Source organism: Dromiciops gliroides, chromosome 3 (assembly GCF_019393635.1).
Source record: "Dromiciops gliroides isolate mDroGli1 chromosome 3, mDroGli1.pri, whole genome shotgun sequence".
In the NCBI taxonomy this organism is placed as follows: domain Eukaryota; kingdom Metazoa; phylum Chordata; class Mammalia; order Microbiotheria; family Microbiotheriidae; genus Dromiciops; species Dromiciops gliroides.
In genome coordinates this window covers 87,735,783-87,754,164 of record NC_057863.1, presented here as the reverse complement: position 1 = coordinate 87,754,164, position 18,382 = coordinate 87,735,783, and the positions used below count along the sequence as shown (strand labels likewise).

General features: G+C 37.3%; 1 protein-coding gene across 1 annotated transcript in view; it reads left to right on the top strand.

Annotated features, from left to right (window-relative positions):
• The window catches only part of FAM117B (family with sequence similarity 117 member B), a 111,740-nt gene that overhangs the window by 79,415 nt on the left and 13,943 nt on the right, over positions 1–18,382 (top strand). Inside the window, 4 exon segments of the mRNA XM_043998762.1 lie at positions 11,178–11,321; positions 12,936–13,164; positions 16,815–16,891; positions 16,893–16,936. Coding sequence (XP_043854697.1) covers positions 11,178–11,321; positions 12,936–13,164; positions 16,815–16,891; positions 16,893–16,936 — 494 coding nt within the window.

Here is an 18,382-nt window from a genome sequence, read left to right as displayed (position 1 = left end):
TATTTGCTGTGCCACCTAGCTGCCTCCTAAATTTTCTCCCTTATGGAGCCTTTAAAATTTCTCTGTTCCTTAACACACATACTATTTCTGTATAGGTAGCATGTAGTTCTGAGAAATAGATATATTCTTTAATTTTCTATTCAGAGGATGCCATACATTTTTCAGCTCTCAATTCTTCCATTTGTTCAGGTTTTTTTTTTATTTCTTTTTTAAATTTTTTATTCGTTTTGAACCTAAATATAAAATGAAAAAGGCATTTTCAGTTACACAGCAATAACACAAAAAGAAGATTCAGTATGAAACAAACCATGAATTTCTATTTCATATTGTTTACTGTTTTGGAAAAACTATGTAACAAATTACTATGCATCATTTTCCAAAATTACCCTGCTTTTCTGTGCTTCCTTCTGAGTTTTCTTTTGTTCTCTGCTGTGTACTTTTTTTTTTCCTCCCTTCCTCCCCACCAATACTAGAGAAGGCCACCAATTTGACACCTATGTATTTATAGGTAAAACCATACTATACCTATTTCTATTTATCCATTTCTTTCTCTGGAGATAAATAGCATCTTCTCAGTGGGTCCTTTGTAGTTGATTTGAGTATTTATAATACTCAAAATAACTTGATCTGTTCCTCGAACAGTATTGATATTACTGTATGCAGTGTTCTTTTGGTTCTGCTCATTTCACTCATTATTTCATGCAATCTTTCCATGTTTTTCTAATCCAACCAGCTCATCATTTCATCATTTCTTATAGCATAGTAGTATTCCATATTTTTCTTTTTTGTTTATCCATGTTAGATTTTTCCAGCTTCGAGAGAACATTAGATTCTTCTACAGTTTTTGTTTTATTGATTCATATATTAACTTAAGTTCAATATATGGATATATGACACTGATACAATTATGACTATATATTTTATATATTAATATTGTTTTATCTGGCTTGTATTTCACTTAACTTTTCATGATGAATTGAAATGAATATGATGCATATTTTAAAATATTAATATTAGTTTATTATGTGTGGTTCCTTTAAGCATAGTATACCTTCTCTCTATATTTCAATCTTGTGAATTTGATTTGTTGCTCTCTGTGATGGCCTGTAAATAATCTGTCTTTGGAAATTACCTTGATGGTGTAGCAGGTTTTTAGAGTCTGCAAACTGGGACTCTACTGCCTATTTTTTGTATGACCCACCTGCCAATAATGGGTTTTTACACTTTTAATATAGTAAAACTTTATTTTAAAAATGTTAAAAGTGATTTTTAGCTTGTTGGCCCATAATTTTCCAGTCCCCATCGTATTATAAAAATTGTACTGAGTTCTAGTGACAAATTACATTTGTGATAAATGACAATTTACCAAGCTAACATTAGCAATTGTGAGAATAATTATTAAGAATCAGTATCTTAGGGGACCCCAGAGATCTCCCCTTCTTTCTTAGTCCTCCCTCTTCTTGAGAGATTCCATCAAATTCCCTTTATCTGAGTCAAACCCAACCCAACCTAAGCTCACAAAAGGAGTCTCTGGGTGGATAACATATCTTTTTGTCTAGGTAGCCCAAGAACATTACTGATGAGATTAAACTACCACATAGATGAAAAAGATTTGTTCTGACCAGCTTGGGGGGGGGGGGACTTACATTCTTTTTTCTGATATCTTAGACTTCATGAGCTTGATTGATGCTAACCAATTAAGTTGGATTGCTGTTTGTGATGGACCTGTAAGCTGGAAGGGTGTAAGAACTGGGACTCAGCCTCAGGGAAAGGGGTCTTTGGTCTAAGGAAGATGGCATCAACCTCATTTTATTAATGATTCGCTGGCCATATTGAAAAATGATTACATTACCAGAAAACCATGCCCTCTCATATTTTTATTCCATCACATAATTTAGCAAAGAAGCAAACCTCTAGGGAATATCATAGGTACATTATAGATATGGCCCAATCTTCAGCAACATAATATGTCTATTATATATCCTGAGGTAACATTGTACTTTGGAAAAGGACCTGAGTTTGACTCCTTACTGTTTACTATGAGCTATGTGACCCTAAAGCCAGTGATTTTGCCTTTTTGGGTCTCAAAATTCTTTTCTATGAAAGAATTGTACTAGATGATCTTGGATAGTCCTTATGCCTGAACTCAGGTGATTATTACACTGTGATAGTTATAACTAATGATATCGGCAGCATTCAAGTACTTTCAGAATTTCAAAAAGATTAAATTATGTTCCTTATAATATTTTTGTAAAAATATTTTTTGTTGGGGAGCAGCTAGGTGGTGCAATGGATAAAGCACTGGTCCTGGTTTCAGGAGGACCTGAGTTCAAATGTGGCCTCAGAGATTGATACTTACTAGCTGTGTGACCCTGGGCAAGTCACTTAACCCTCATTGCCCTGCCCCAAAAAGATGTTTGTTTTTTTTTTTTAATTGTTTTAATAAGCCATGATCTGCTTTCTGACCCTCTCCCAAGCTTACCCTGGATTCCCCCGCCACCCCCCCCACCCCCGCCCATGAGACACAAGACAAAGAAATACAGATAGACCAAGCAAATTTCCACATTGTCCAAGTTGTCCATCACCCCTCTCTTCCCACTTCGTCTCATCTGCGTTAGAATCCTTCACCTCTATCAGAACCTTGGTGCCATTGTTTCATTATTAGCCCTCTGAAATCTTAGTTGATCATTATGCTGATGAATAAATAGTATTTATAGTGTTTGTGTAGAATAACTCATTCATCATTCCCCAATTTTAACATTTTCCCCCAGTGGTGCGTTGAAATAGTTTTTAACATTGTTTTAAAATTTTTTTTTTAATTCCAAATTCTCTCCCTTCCTGAGACAATAAGCAATTGATAACTAAAATATTCAATCAAAGCAAAACATATTTCCATAATAGTCATGTTGTGAAAGAAAACAGACACCAAAAACCCCCACCCCACAAAAAAGTGAAAAATAGTATGTTTTAATCTGCATTCAACTTCATCAGTTCTTTCTCTGAACATTCCTCAATTTATAGGTACCCCCCTCACATTCCATTTTTTGCCACCTCAAAAAGGGCTATAAGTACTGATGGTATCTGAAAACAGATTGAAGCATTTTTTTTTTTGACAATTCCTTACTCTGAAGTTTTGTTTTTATCTGTTTACTCTCACAACTAGCTAATGTGGAGATGTTTTCCATGACTACTCAAGGATAAACTGATATTGAATTGCTTGAGTTCTTGGGGGGTGGGGTGTGGGAAGGGAGGGAGGAAGAGAAGTTGAAATACAAAGTTTTTAAAAATTGATGTCAAAATTTGTTTTTACACATAATTTGGAAATAAATTCTAAACAGGAAAAAAAAGGGATATAAGTATTTTGCAAATCCTTAAAGTTGTTTTGCTTGGGATAAATCTCCCTCAATCTATTCTCCCTGGCACTTTCCCATTTCCCTGTTGAGGAAATGTATTTCTATACCAAACTCTGTGTATTTTTCTTTCTTTTGATCAATTCAGATGAGAGTTAGGTTGAAGTGTAAGCCATAGCCCTACTCCTTCCTCCTTGTTTGTATGGTTGGCCACTTGCCCCTCTGTTATGTGAGAATTCTTCCTAACCTTTCTTTTCTTCCTCACCCCCACACTCTTCTGCTCTCTTTCCATTCTTTTTTTTGTTGTTGTTATGTTTTGAATAGAATTTTTATTTCCCCGAAATATATGTAAAACAAAAATTTTAACATCAATTTAAAAACTTTGTGTTCCCAACTTCTCTTCCTCCCTCCATTCCCACTCTCCCACCCACAGAAACTCAAGCACATTCATAATAAGTTATACATGAGTAGTCATGGAAAAAATTCCCATATTAGTTGTGAGAGAAAACAGTCAACAAAAACCCTCAAAACCTTAGATTAAAGAATTGTCGAAGAGGAAAAGAAAAAAAATTTTTTAATGTGTTTCCATCTGTTTTCAGATACTATCAGTTCCCTTTCTCTGCAGATAGGCTGCAATCTTCATAAGTCCTTCAGGGTTATATTGGATCATTGCCTTGCTGAAAATAACTACATGCTTCCCAGCAGATCATCCCCCACTATTGCTGTTATTTTTGTATACAGTTACATTTCACCTCTGCTTCAGTTCATGTAGATCTCTTCCAGGTTTTTCTGATAGTATCATGTTCATCATAACCTGTATATAGTACCTTAAGCTTGACAGAGAATTTTCTTCATAACAAGCCCAGCAAAGTAGGTTACCATACGTTTTGCCATATAATCAATCATCATAACTATTTCCCTCCATCCCAGTCCCTTCCCATGACATTTACTGCTATCTTCTTTTTACCTATTGCTCTCAAAAGTGTTTTACTCCTGGACTATCCTCTCCCTTGCTCTGCACTCCCTGTTTTTCACCCTTCCTTCCTTATCCTCCTCCCCCTCCTACTTTTATGTAGGGTTATATAGAATGCTCCTCCCAATTGGGTATGAACTGCCTGTTCCCTCCATGAGCCCACTCTGATGAGATCAAGGTCCCTGAGCTAATTTCTGTGTTCTAAATTTTTCTTCCCTCCCTCCATCCTCAACCCTCCCTATGAGATCAAGCAATTCAATATGTCATATGTGCAGTAATGCAGAACATCTTCATTCTTCCTTGAAAGTGTTTTTGCTTTTTTACTGCTCTCTCCTCCCAATCTACCCTTCCCCTCCTTCCCTTTTTCCCCCACCGCCCCCATTCCCTCCCCTCCCTCAAGGCAAAAATATATTACATATACCTACTTGAGTATGTATGGTTAGTCCTTCTTTGAGCAATTCTGAGATATTAAGGTTCACTCACTTCCCAACTCCTTCCCCCTCTTCTCCTCCCCTCCATAAGCTTTTTTCTTGTTTCTTTCATGTGAACTATCTCTCCCTTCTCCCTCCCCCAATCTATTCCCCTATCACCTCAACCCTATTTTAATGATGTCATCATGGGTTAGTTCGGTGGCACAGTGGACAAAGCACCAGCCCTGGACCCAGGGAGGCACCAAGCCCAAATCCGGACACAGACACACAAGACCCACCCTGTCTGTCCACAAAGAACAAAACATAAATGCTTTGCAGATATCATCCCTTCAATATTCAGTTCAGACCTGTGTCTTATGTGAATTCCTTACTGAGATAATTCTTATGAGTTTGAAGTATATCTTCCCATGTAAGAATGTAAACTGTTGATCTTTTAATATCCCTCATGGAGTCTTTTTTTCCTGTTTACCTTTTTATGCTTCTCCAGGGTCTTGTATTTGAAAGTCAAAGATTTCTATTTGGTTCAGGTCTTTTCATCACAAATGCCTGAAAGACCTCTTTCTTATTAAAATCCCATTTTTTCCTCTGAAAGATTATACACAGTTTTGCTGGGTACATGATTTTTGGCTGTAGTCCGTTTCTTTGCCCTCTGGAATATCATATTCCATGCTGTTCGGAGGCAAAGAACGATTGAAAACTTCTTTGAAGGTAAGGCAAGACTACAATACAACCTCAGAAGAAGATAATAACAGGGTTCAAAGCTCCAACATCCAAAAGTTCAAGAAAATATGAACTAGTCTCAGGCCATGGAAGCTTCTCGAAAGGGATTTTGAAGAGAAAGTAGGAAGAAATAGAAAGAAGATGTAGAGGGACAGCTAGGTGGCACAGTGGCCCTGGATTCAGGAGTACCTGCATTCAAATCCGGCCTCAGACACTTAGCCACTTACTAGCTGTGTGACCCTGGGCAAGTTCACTTAACCCAATTGCCTTACCAAAAAGAATAAGAAGATGTAGAGAAAGGGAGGAAAGGATGGAAAGAGAAACTGATGAGCGATGCAGGAGAGTCATGAGAAAAAAGTTAACAGTTTGAAAAGCCAACTGGAAAGGAGATGAAAAAACTGTTTGATGAAAATAACTGCCTAAGAATTAGAATTGAAACAAATGGAAGCTAATGACCTTATGAAAAACCAAGACACAGCAAAGCATATCCAATTGAATGAAAAAATAGAGGGCAATGTGAAATATCTCTTGGAAAAAACAGCTGACCTGGAAAATAAATCTAGGAGAAATAATTTGAAAATCACTGGACTACCTGAAAAACCTTGACCAAAACAAAAGACTTACACACCATCCTCAAAAGAGATTGTGAGGGAAAATTGCCCTGATACTCTAGAAGCAGAAGCTAAAATAGAAATTGAAAGAATCACCCAATCACCTCCTGAAAGAGATCCCAAAAGGAAAACATCAGGAATATTATAGCCAAATTCCAGAACTCTATGGTCAAGGAGAAAATATTGCAAGCAGCCAGAAAAAAGGAATTCAAAATACTGCTGGAGCTCCAATAAGGATAAAGCAAGTTCTAGCAGCTTCCATTTCTTTTTATTTATTTCTTTTATTTTTTTTTTTAGTGAGGCAGTTGGGTTAAAGTGGACTTGCCCCAGGATCACACAGCTAGTAAGTGCTCAAGTGTCTGAGGCCCGGATATGAACTCAAGGTACTCCTGATTCCAGGGCGGTGCTCTATTCCACTGCGTTCACCTAGCTGCCCCTAACTTCCATTCTTTTTAAAAAGATCATTGTGACATAACAGAACTGTGTCTTATTGGGACTCCTTTGATGAACTGATAATGAGAGGGTTTAGAAGTGATCGTCTTTGGGTTTTTTTGTCGTTTTTTTTTTTTTTTCTATCCATGTTTCTCTTTTCTCATGTGTTTAAACTCCAAAAATTCTCCCTGCAGCTCTGGTCTTCTCATCAGGAATGCTTGCAGGTCATCTATTTTGTTAAAGGTCTATTCCCCTCTGTAACATTATATTCCAGTTTTGCTGGGTAAGTTATTCTTGGCTGCGAGCCCATGCAGTTTGCCCTTCTGGAGTATCAATATGTTCATGAGGTTTTTGCTCCTTTATTGTGGTGGCTGTTAACTTGTATGTTTGATCCTGATTGTGGCTTCTCAGTACTTGAATTCTTTCTTTCTGGCTACTAGCAGTATTTTTTCTCTGACCTGGAAGCTCTGGATTTTTGTCTATATTGTTCTCTTTGGAATTCTTATTTTGGTGTTTCTTTCAGGAAGTGATTTTTGGATTCTTTCTCTTTCCATTTTGCCCTGTTGTTCCAAGAGATCTGGGTCGTTTTCTCTTAAGATTTCTTGAAATTTGATATCAGGGTCTTTTTTTTTTCTTCTTTTTTTAACTTAATGACATTTGGATGTGCTATTAGTTCATATTTTTTCCTCCTGTTTTCTAGGTTGACTTTTTGCTATGAGATAATTTACATTTCCTTTTTTTTTTTTTTTTAAGCCTTTTGCCTTTGTTTTAATATTTATTGTTGCCTCATTAAAGTAGTTGGCTTTTATTTGGTCCATTTTAATTGTCAAGGAGTTTGTTGCTTGGGCAAGATTTTGTTACTTTCTGTGCAAAGCTGTTAAAATTTTCTTTTCCATTATTTCTTCCTGTAGCTATCATTTCTTTTCAATTTTTTCCCTCTAGTGCTCTCATTTCATTTACAAAAAACATTTTAAACTTCTTTCTTTAAGGGGGCGGAGCCAACGATGGCAGAGGAAAGGTAGTGACTTCCCTAACTTCTCCCCCAAGGCCCCTCCAAATACCTTCAAATAATGCCATAGGACAATTTTTGGCGCAGCAGAACCCAAAAAAGGGACAGGATGAAATAATTTTCCAACAAAGACAGCCTTAGAGGATAGGCAGCAAAGGTCTGTTGTACTGGGGTGAGAGTGAATGTGCGCAGAGTGGACCCAGCCCCAGCGAAACCAGGCCTTGGGAACCTCTGATTCAACTGTGGCAGCACCTGCTTCTAGAACTCAGCCCACAGGTGGATAGAGGAGCTTAGCATGCACATTCTGATCCAGTAGGCCGACTCCAGTGGTCAGAGGGACACAGGCACACCAAGTTTCTGACCTTAGAGAATCAGATTTCAATCTGACTCTGCTTCCGGGTCACGATGAGGTAGGTAAGAAAGCAGCAGACTATAGAAGCTTTTTTGGGGGAAAAGTAGACCAGAATACATCCTCAGCAGATGATAATAAAGTCAAAGCTCCAACATTCAAAGCTTCCAAGAAAAATATGAATTAGTTCAGGCCATAGAAGTGCTAAAAAGGGACTTTGAAGAGAAAGTAGGAGAGATAGAAGATTTAGAGAGGTGGAGGAGAAAGAAGAAAGAGAAATGAGTGATGCAGGAGAGTCATAGAAAAAAGTCAACAGTTTGAAAGCCAAATGGAAAAGGGATTTAAAAACTGTCTGAAGAAAATAATTGCCCCTAAGAATTAGGATTGAACAAATGGAAGTAGTGACTTTTATGAGAAACCAAGACATAGTAAAGCAAATCCAAATGATAAAAAAAATAGAGGGCAATGTGAAACATCTCCTTGGAAACACAGCTGACCTGGAAAATAGATCTAGGAGAGAGAATCTGAAAATCATTGGAGTACTGAAAACCATGATCAAAATAAGAGTTTAGACATAATCTTCCAAGAAATGTTGGGGAAAATTGCCCTGATATTCTAGAAGCAGATGGTAAAATAGAAATTGAAGAATCCACCGATCATCTCCTGAAAGAGATCCCAAAAGGAAAACTTTCAGGAATATTATAGCCAAATTCCAGAGCTCCCAGTCAAGGAGAAAATACTCCAAGCAGCTGGAAAAAAGGAATTCAAATCCTGTGGAGCTACAATAGGTATAACACAAGATCTAGCAGCATCGACGTTAAAGGACCAGAGGGAACGGAATATGATATTCTGGAGGGCAGCGGAACTGGGACTGCAGCCAAGAATCACCTACCCAGCAAAACTGTGTATAATCTTTTAGAGGAAATAATGGGACTTCATTGAAAAAGAGGATTTTCAGGCATTTATGATGAAAAGCAGATCTCAGTCATTAGCAAAGCAGTAGGGAGGCATCACTATACCAAGAAGCACCAAGTTATTTACTGGTAGAGCCATTTAGGAAGTACCTTTAGGGCTGGAACAGTAATTCATGATCATGCTTAACACTTGGGCAAGCTTACTGTTTAAAAAGGTTCTAATTAGATAGGTCACTGAGAATTGTTTATGGAACCTAGCTGTTCAAGGACATGTTTCAATGGTTAAATGTTGGTACTTTGTTGGAATTGTTAGAAGATTATATGCAAATTCTTATGTCTAGAAGTCTTTTATGTTGGGATTCAATAAAGTATCCTCAGTTACTACTGTTCCTTTTGCTGCTACCTCCTCTCTAGAGTACAGTTTACTGCTCTTGGTTCCTGTAGCCTACTTGTGCCGTACTTCATTTCTCAACATGAGACTTCATACCAGCTTGAAACCAACAGCTCTGTTCACCTGGTGCCAAAATTTAATGTGCCTTTTCCATATTTATACTTATTATTTCATGCCTATCTTAATTAGTCATGACTTTCATTTCTGAAAAATGAATCCTCTTTGCACTGTTAATGGGTAGGCACATATGTTCTTCAGTCCTTTTTCACCTCATCCTGACCAGCTGTAGTTCCATGCTTTATTGAAGAGGATGACATAGGTTACATAGCTGTATTATAGATGCTCGTTCAGCCCCTCTCCAGTCCCCCTTTTTTCTTTCTAAATAATAATCTCTACTTTACTAAAATTGCAATAAGGCTTTAGGAGCCAGAACATGATCCTCTTGTTTTGTCTCTTTCATCTACCAAATAAGTTCTTTATGCAGTGGGGAAGGAGAGAACTTGATAAGATGATGTTAGTTGTTGCTGCCTTTTTCCCTGGGGATAACTGCCACTTGATAGATAGAAAAACTGGGTATTACCCAATCCCTTAACTACTAGAATCCTTTAGACTAACTTCTTTCTGTTCATAAACATATACACGGGGGGCAGCTAGATGGTGCAGTGGTTAAAGCACCAGCCCTGGATTCAGGAGGACCTGAGTTCAAATCTGGCCTCAGACACTTGACACTTACTAACTGTGTGACCCTGGGCAAGTCACTTAACCCCCATTGCCTGCAAAAAAAAAAAAAGCATAAACATATACACGCAAATAATCTGTAATTTAGAAGGTATGTCAGAATTGTCACTAGGGCTGATTCATTAACAAATTTCTGAAACCTGTTTCATTTTGATGCTAAGTCAGTTTTGCTGAGTTTGTCACCTCCCATAAATGGAGACTACTAGACCCTTGAAAAAAGAATGGCCAGCTCTGTAACACAAAAGATGATGATGTACATCCTCTTTAATGATAGAAATCAATCAAGAGCTGTTTATTAAATGCCAACTACATCTCAGGCACTACCTTAAGGTAGTGATGAAAACCTTCCTTATGAATAAGGTCCTTCAGTTAGGCCAAGGGATATGCAAAATGACCATCTTTATCTGTATTCCTCAGTTGCCTTAACTATGTGATGCCTATAAAGATATATTCTTTGGTAGATGTTTTACATATTAGTTTTGGCCATCTTATTAGGAAAACTGATAGCATCCTGTGATTATATAACCAGTCACCTTCTTTTTAATATGGTCTATTGAAATTTTAAGATTAAAAAACACATTAGTTATACACTTTGAAAAAGGTAGAAATTATTTGCATCACTTCTTTTTATAACAAAAACATTACTGTCTTTCTTGTTCTTGTTGTTCAGTCATTTTAATCATGTCTGACTGCATAACAGTTATGTACATCTCACAGAAAAGTGGTCATTGTTAACAGTTTAACTACAGTATGTAAAACATTGGAAGTATTTTCATTTACTTTCCTCTGCTACAGAGAATTTGATGCTAAAATGTTTTAACAATTAAACTACAAAGAGAGTTGACACAAACTATTTGAAGTCAAGATTTCTGAGATTAAAATTTTCTTAGTTTTCTTCCAAACACTGAAGTACTTTTAAAATTTTGACAAATAAACTTTTTTGAAGAACCTGACTCACATCTCAGGAAATTGAAACCTGAATTTTAATTTTAAAAATTTCATTTCTAAAAAAAATAATTTCTATTTTAGGTTAAGAAAGATTAATTTCTTAGTTAAAACTTTGTTGTTTTTATTGTTTGTGTGTGTGTATAAAATACATAATTGTTAAGTTTGTTCAAAGCTTATCATATATTCATTTTGTCCTTGTATCTCCAGCACCTAGCAGAGGGCCTTGCTTTTAGTAGGTGCTTAATAGATGTTTATTGAATTGAATAGAAAATTAAAATGCCACATTAAGCCTCTTTTTGTGTTTTCTTTAGGCTCCTATTCCAAAGAGTATACTTATTCCAGTGATTCCCATCACCAAATCAACAGGGTCACGGTTCCGGAATAGTGTAGAAGGATTAAATCAGGAAATTGAAATAATAATTAAAGAAACTGGAGAAAAGGAAGAGCAGCTTATAGTGAGTATTCTCTTTTTAAAAATTTTAACACATTTTATTTCCATAATTTATTTAATTTGGTAATTCCCAGTGCTTAGTACAGTGTCTTGTACAGAGTATATAATAAATGTTTGAATTGAATTATAGAATGCCTCATGACTCATAAATAAAATAAATAAAACACCTGTTGATTTATTATCCATAATTGGAAGGTTAGAAAAGGGAAAGTAATGTCATTTCTTCCTTTTCTGTTAAGAGAAAATGCAGTATTAAAACAAAATTTGCCTTTGTCTTTTATAGCAAAGAGATTTTAGGCCTCTTTTAAGGTTAATACAAATTTTTAAATTTTTTAAAATTTCCTTATACTCTACCGAGTTCCTTTTTTTTGGAGGGGGGGGGTCTGGATTTTTTGTGTAGAAATTATTTAAATTATTATTCATGTGTAGTTATTAGTTTTGAGAAGAGCTATATGTACTTGACCATTCCTCTGGCAAAATTTCAACTCTTTGAGCTAATGAGTATTTGACAGTTAAAACGCTCCATATAAAATTAAGAATCTTGATATTCATTATTCTTTGGTTATCAGTTAAGGGTTTAAGCTTTGCTGTTGAACTGTTCTACCATGTGACACACAGCATGGCACAGTGGACAGAAAGCCAGCCCTAAGGGCAAGAAACTTGCCTTCTAGTCCTGTCTGTGACAGCTGTGTGTCGCCCTAGTCCATCCTTAGCTAAACTCTGAGCACTCTCTTAGATGCTCTTAGACTTTCTGATTTGCAGAGAAGTGCTGACCTCCATTAGTTTCCTTATCTGAGAACACATACATGTAAGATTCTCATTTTCAACTCATTGTCTCAGAATGTTTTCATCTAAATCTCCTTAGTTCTTTGAAAAGGAAGAGGGAAGAATTGAGGGTTATATACTTAGCCCAGTATGAGTATTATTCTGCAGAGTTCAGGAACTCTGTACCCACTGTTTTGACTTTACTAGTGGGGAGTGGGGTGGGGCACTATTGACTTGGTCTTACAGGAAATCTCGGCTCTGATTTTGCAAATAAGAATAACAAATTATATTCCATTCAGGCAGGTAAGATCCCCACCTTCTTCCGGCAGCAGCCTGTATATATACAGTCACATCTGGTTTTATTCTCTATGAGGCTTCCTTCTGGACTCTCTTAGGGAGAGGGAGGGTAAACATTGATGCCTTCTGAAATGTCTCTTCAGTTATTGCCCGCCAAATGGCCCTCAGTACTCCTAATTTCCGTTGGCGGGGGTACTTCTCCTTCTCTGGAGAAGGTGAGGCCTGGCCACTCCTCCCATTCCCTCCAATAAGACCTAAAAAGAAAGGGGTGGCTTGGGGAAAGAAAGCCAGAGCATTAGCAGATGAAACACCACTGGACCCTTTGTGAGCCTGACTCTGACACGGTGTCGTGGCCTTATTCCTCCTCTTCGTGGTTCGCTGTGCTAACATCTGGAAGCACAGTTTTGGGTCGTGACTTTTTCCCCTTTAATTAGGTCTGTTGAACATGAAGGACCCAGGTGGTGGGCAGAGGGCAGCTTGAAAGCCCTTGGCATGTGCTTTGGGCACAGCTACAAATCCACAGTTAAGTGGAGACTTTGTTTTTTATTTATAACAGCCACAAGACATTCCAGACGGCCATCGCGCACCTCCTCCCCTGGCACAGCAGCGCAGCAGTAGTACCCGCAGTATTGATACCCAAACACCCGGCGGAGCGGACAGGGGGAGTAACAATAGCAGCCGCTCCCAATCTGCCTCCCCCACCTCATTCCTTACCATCTCACATGAAGGTAGTGAAGAGAGCCCTTGTTCTGCTGACGACCTCCTTATTGATCCCAGAGATAAAGGTATAGCCCCAAGGAAATAATGCTGCTCTTGGCTTCTACAACTCTTACAATCTAAACCCTAAGTGCTAATCATGTTAGTAAGGGTTTGCACTCTACTCTTTTTCTGGCATGTATTAAAGAACATTGAGGCGCTTTGAACTAAGATACCCATTATTCATACAGAGAATTGAAAAGACTTCGGTTATACTTTTATTTCTGGGTTTTCCTTTTCTCATCGCATAATGATAATTTATATTTGCATAGCTCTTTATAGTCATGTGGTTTCATAGCCCCTTGGTTGTCTCAACAATGCTGTGAGGTCTGAGCAGGTAGTGTTGACCCCATTTTATAGATGAGGAGCTCGAGTAAAGAGGTTAAATGGTTCTCCTGCTAACTAAGGTTGCACTGATGGCCGGTGAGAGCCATATTTATAACCCATATCTGTGTGCTTGTTTAAAAGTTAGGTATCAATGAGGTATCGGGTGCATGGCTTCTTGATTTTGAATGGTCATTCGTCTCCTGTCCATCATAACTCACTGAAGCATCTTAGTCAGGTCTGTAGAGGGAATAGTTAGAGCTATCTCTAGAAAGATGGTAGTCATAGAGACCGGATGGAGAGACGGATGTTTTAAATAAGGGGTCAAATACATGGCCCACAACACTCCTGGGTGTGGCCCAAACCAGATGAGAATGACTGCAAAATATTTAACAAAAATAAATAAAAATACAACAAAGCATAGGTAATATTACACTTTAACAAGAAGTCAGTGTGTGGCCTCCAGGGGCCGTCATATAGGATTAGTGGCCCCCCATTTCTACTTGTGTTTGACACCACTGTTTAAAGTGTTTAAAGTAATAAATGTTTTATCGCTTTTTAGAAGCGACCATTTAACCTAAGCCGCAGTTGTAAAATTACAAAGGATTGGCACTTGACAAGAAGTTTTTAGCTTACTTTCATAGACTGTATATGCTTGAAAGTAAAATCTGCCTCTTCTGAAACGTTCTTTAACAATACTGACTTTGCCCTCCAGTTAGAACGTGATTTCACATTTGTGCAGGGGGTCCAAGTTAAGACATGAACAAGCCAAGTCATGTTCTCCTCTCCTTGGTCTTTGCTTCCTCTGCATGGGTGGGGACTCGTCCAAGTATCAAATTCTGATCTCTTCTTTCCCTTCACACCCTCCTCACAGGGTAGTTAATGAGGAGGATATCGGGAAAGAAACTGGATTGGGAGCCAGACAGACTAGTTCTGATATTACCTGAGGTGGGCCCTTGAGCAAGTCACCTTAACATTTGTAAGCATCAGTGTCCTCATTTGTTAAAATGAGAGGGGTTGGCCACGATGATGTCTGAGGTCCCCTTCAAGCTCTAAAGTGACAACACTGACATTTTTGACAAGCCTGTTTGCAAGAGCTGCATGATATTAGACATACTTGGGGGTTTTGTGATACCTACAAAAGAAACGAAACACATTTCTTCCTCAGAGTTTACAGTCTAGCTGAGACTGTGAAACATACAAAAGAGAACTTTTTTTTAGAACAACTTTAAGTCACATCTAACTTCATTGTTTCAATCCTTTAAGGATCCATGAATTAATTGGTATGCCTGTGCGTATGCCTTCTACCAGTGCAGCTTGTGACCCCTCTGAATTAGGAGAGGATATTCATGAGCTGTTGTGAGTACCTTTGAGGTAGGGGAATGCAGAGATGGGAATAAGCAAATTATTGACATAGAGCTTGTCCTCGAGCAGTGGCTGCAAAATGGGTGAGTAGAGAATGAGGTTGGTGGGATACAAGGTGAACATTTTGGTGGAGGGCTTTGAAAGTTAGGCTGAGGAGTTAATAGTAAGTACTGTAAAACAGGAGCACTATAGATAAATGAAGAGAGTAATAATTTAATGGGAAGTGGGAGAGAGAAGTTAGATGAGATATAAATAAGGAGCCTCAATAAGAGAGTATTAGAGCATTACAGCTAAAGACCTATGGTAATTAGAAACAAAAAAGTAAAAAGTCTTTAGCGGTAGATCTGACAAGGCTTTATTTTGGTTTGATTATAGAGCAGAAGGTCAGAAGAATGAAATAAATGTTTAAAATTATAAATTGGACCCACTTATTAAAAAGTACTAGCATTATTGTTGTGGCACAGTGGGTACCTAGTGGGTAGGTGGCAGAGTGGATAAAGTACCAGGCCTGGTGTCAGGAGTTCAAATCTGGTCTTAGACACTAGCCATGTGACTGGGCAAGTCACTTAACTCTGCCTCAGTTTCCTCATCTGTAAAATGAGCTAGAGAAGGAAAATGTCAAACCCCTCCAGTATCTTTGCCAAGAAAGCCCCAAATGAGAGTCACAAAGAGTCGGACACCACTGAAATGACTGACCACCAACAAAGTATTATTGATTCATTGTATAATACAAGATAGTGAACTTAGTTTTGAAAAGTTTGGGGTACTAGATAGAGACATCAAAGTAGATAATATAATGGGTTTCCTATAAAAGAGGACTAATTTTTTTTTTTTTAAGGACTATACCTTTGGGAGAGCTAGGGGGCGCAGTGGTTAAAGCGCCGGCCCTGGATTCAGGAGGACCTGAGTTCAAATCAGCCTCAGACATTTGACACTTACTAGTGTGTGACCCTGGGCAAGTCATTAACCCTCATTCCCCACCCCCACCCCCCAAAAAAAGACTTTTAAAATAAGTGTGGAAATTCCAGTAGGGGTAGAAGATTTAATAGCTGTATGCAAGTGGTAATATATTTCGACTGTAGGTAAACTCAATAAGTGAGCATAAAGAGAGAGAGCATATAAGTGAACATAAAGAGAGAGTATTGATAGGTAAATGGCAAATAAGACAGAACAACAGGAAGATGTAAGGAAATAGAGAACAATCTGAAAGCTGAAAAAACCCAGAGGACAGACTTTGAGAAGCCAAAATGAGAGTTTCTTGAATTCTCTACTGAAATTACAACTATTTGATCCCCTGACTCTTTCAAATATAATGTAACTCAGGAATACTTTCTAATGTTTCCCATGAATTCCAGAGCCTTGTAGGCTAAAATAGGCACACTATCACGCTGTATTTATATATAAGGATCTTAGGATTTCAGAGCTAAAAGAAACTTAAAAATCATATGGCCCCACCCTCTTATTTTACAGATAAGATTGTCAGAATTTCTGAGTTCAAATCTTGACTCTACAACCTGTGTGATCTTAGGCAAGTCAGTCTCTCTCACTAGATACTGCTCATCTATAAAATAAGAAACCCAAAGGTTCCTTTCACCCCTTCCAACTCTATGAACTCTAAAACTGAAGTTGAGAAGTAAACAGGAGATGTTGAAAAGTGATTTGTCCAAGGTCATAGAAGTAATAAGTTGCAAAGTCAGAATTAAAATGCTAGTTTTCTGACTCTAAATTCAGTGTTCTTTTGACTACAACATACTTCTCTTTAAAAAGTATTTTCACTGTTCAAAATAGATCCTTGAAAGAGGATAATAAAGGATAAGGAAATGGAAATGACTAAAGATTTGCTATAAAAAAACTGACTCGGTAAAGGATCTTTCCTACATTTCCTACTGGTTAATTAAATTAGTATGCTGTTTGTTCCTTGTTCAATTGTTTTACATTTTGTGTGTTTCTTTATATTTTTGGTAAGTTTTCACTATTTTGTTCTTTTCAGAAAATGGGGAACAACTCTTCCTCTGCCAAATATGCCACCTCACCAAACCTAACAACAGTTATATGTTTAAACGAGAACCCTCCTGAAGGCTGTGAAAGGGTGAAAGTCTTTGAGGAATGCTCGTAAGTATTTGCTAACAGTATAGGAATACTATTTGAATTGACCTGATTGGTTTGTCTTATCATTCTTTTTCTTGAATGATATGGGAAAATAAAATTTCATTGAGAAATATGTTTATTAATAAGCAATGATTTGGGGAGATCAGAGTTCTCCCCTCCCACCCACCCAACCCCTTTTTAAAAAATTACTTATTTTAAGAAGTTGTCTCTTTACTGATAATGAAATTGGACTTCCTTTTTCAAGATCCAACCCAGGAGGAGTAGTTACCGTGTCCTGCTCTGGCTTGGGTGGGGCATAATTTCCTTGAGAGGTCTGGGTATAGAGTCTCTGTTCTAGGGTGACATGATGTCACTCTCCTCATTGAACACCTGCTCTTTGAAAGGTATATACACTGTGAGCTGGCTGACACCATGCCGGTCTTTGGTCTATGAGAGATGACCAACCTTTTATTAATAAACATGTTGGCCTTATTAATAAAATGATTAAATTACCCAGAAACTGTCTCTCAAACTTTAAAAATCATCGAACATTCTTTTCCAAAGCATAAAACCTTTATTGGATATTTTTTCCTTTTATGGAATTCATTGAGCTGTCTTTAGTTCTGTGAGATGCTAAGTGAAAACAATCTGCTTTTAAAAATAAATTTAAGGGGCAGCATAGGTGGAGCAGTAGATAGAGCATCAGCTGCTGTCAGGAGGACCTGAGTTCAAATCCGGCCTCAGACACCTTAACACTTACTAGCTGTGTGACCCTGGGCAAGTCACTTAACCCCAATTGCCTCACTAAAAAATAAAAAATTAAGTAATTTTTTGGACCACAGACTTAGAAAGTACATTCCCTAAAAAAAAAGAGTTAGCTCATCACTTGTTACCAGAAAGGAGGGTGTAGCTTTTAATTTTAATATTTTGAAAAGAATTACATTATCAGAATTTTGTTGCCTTTTTAACTTTGTCTTCATTTTGTATCACTTCATACAAGTCTTTGCATGTTTCTCTGAATTTGTTATAACTTATGGCATAGTAATATTCCATTACATTCATATGTGCCTTAATTTCTTCAAATATTACCATTGTTGGCAGATTTTGTTTTCTAATAACAAAAAATACTGCTCTGATCTTTTTTTTTAACTTATATGTTAAACTTATATGTTTACTTCCACACGATAGAGTTCTAGTAGTAGAATCCCTCTGTCTGAGAGTATGAACAATTTAATTTTCTTTCATAATTCCAATTGTTTTCCAGAATTTAAAAATTAATCATCTGTCCTAATAGTAATAAAATGTCTTGCCCAAAGATTAATGATATTCCTGTCTTTTAGGGTCTGTGCTCATTTGGGGGGTATTTAGTTATAACCCTTGAAGTTGTTTTATAATTTCATTCTTCTGATTATTAGTGATCTGAATTTTTTTCCAGGTTATTGTTAGTTTCTATTCTTTTTTTTTTATTTT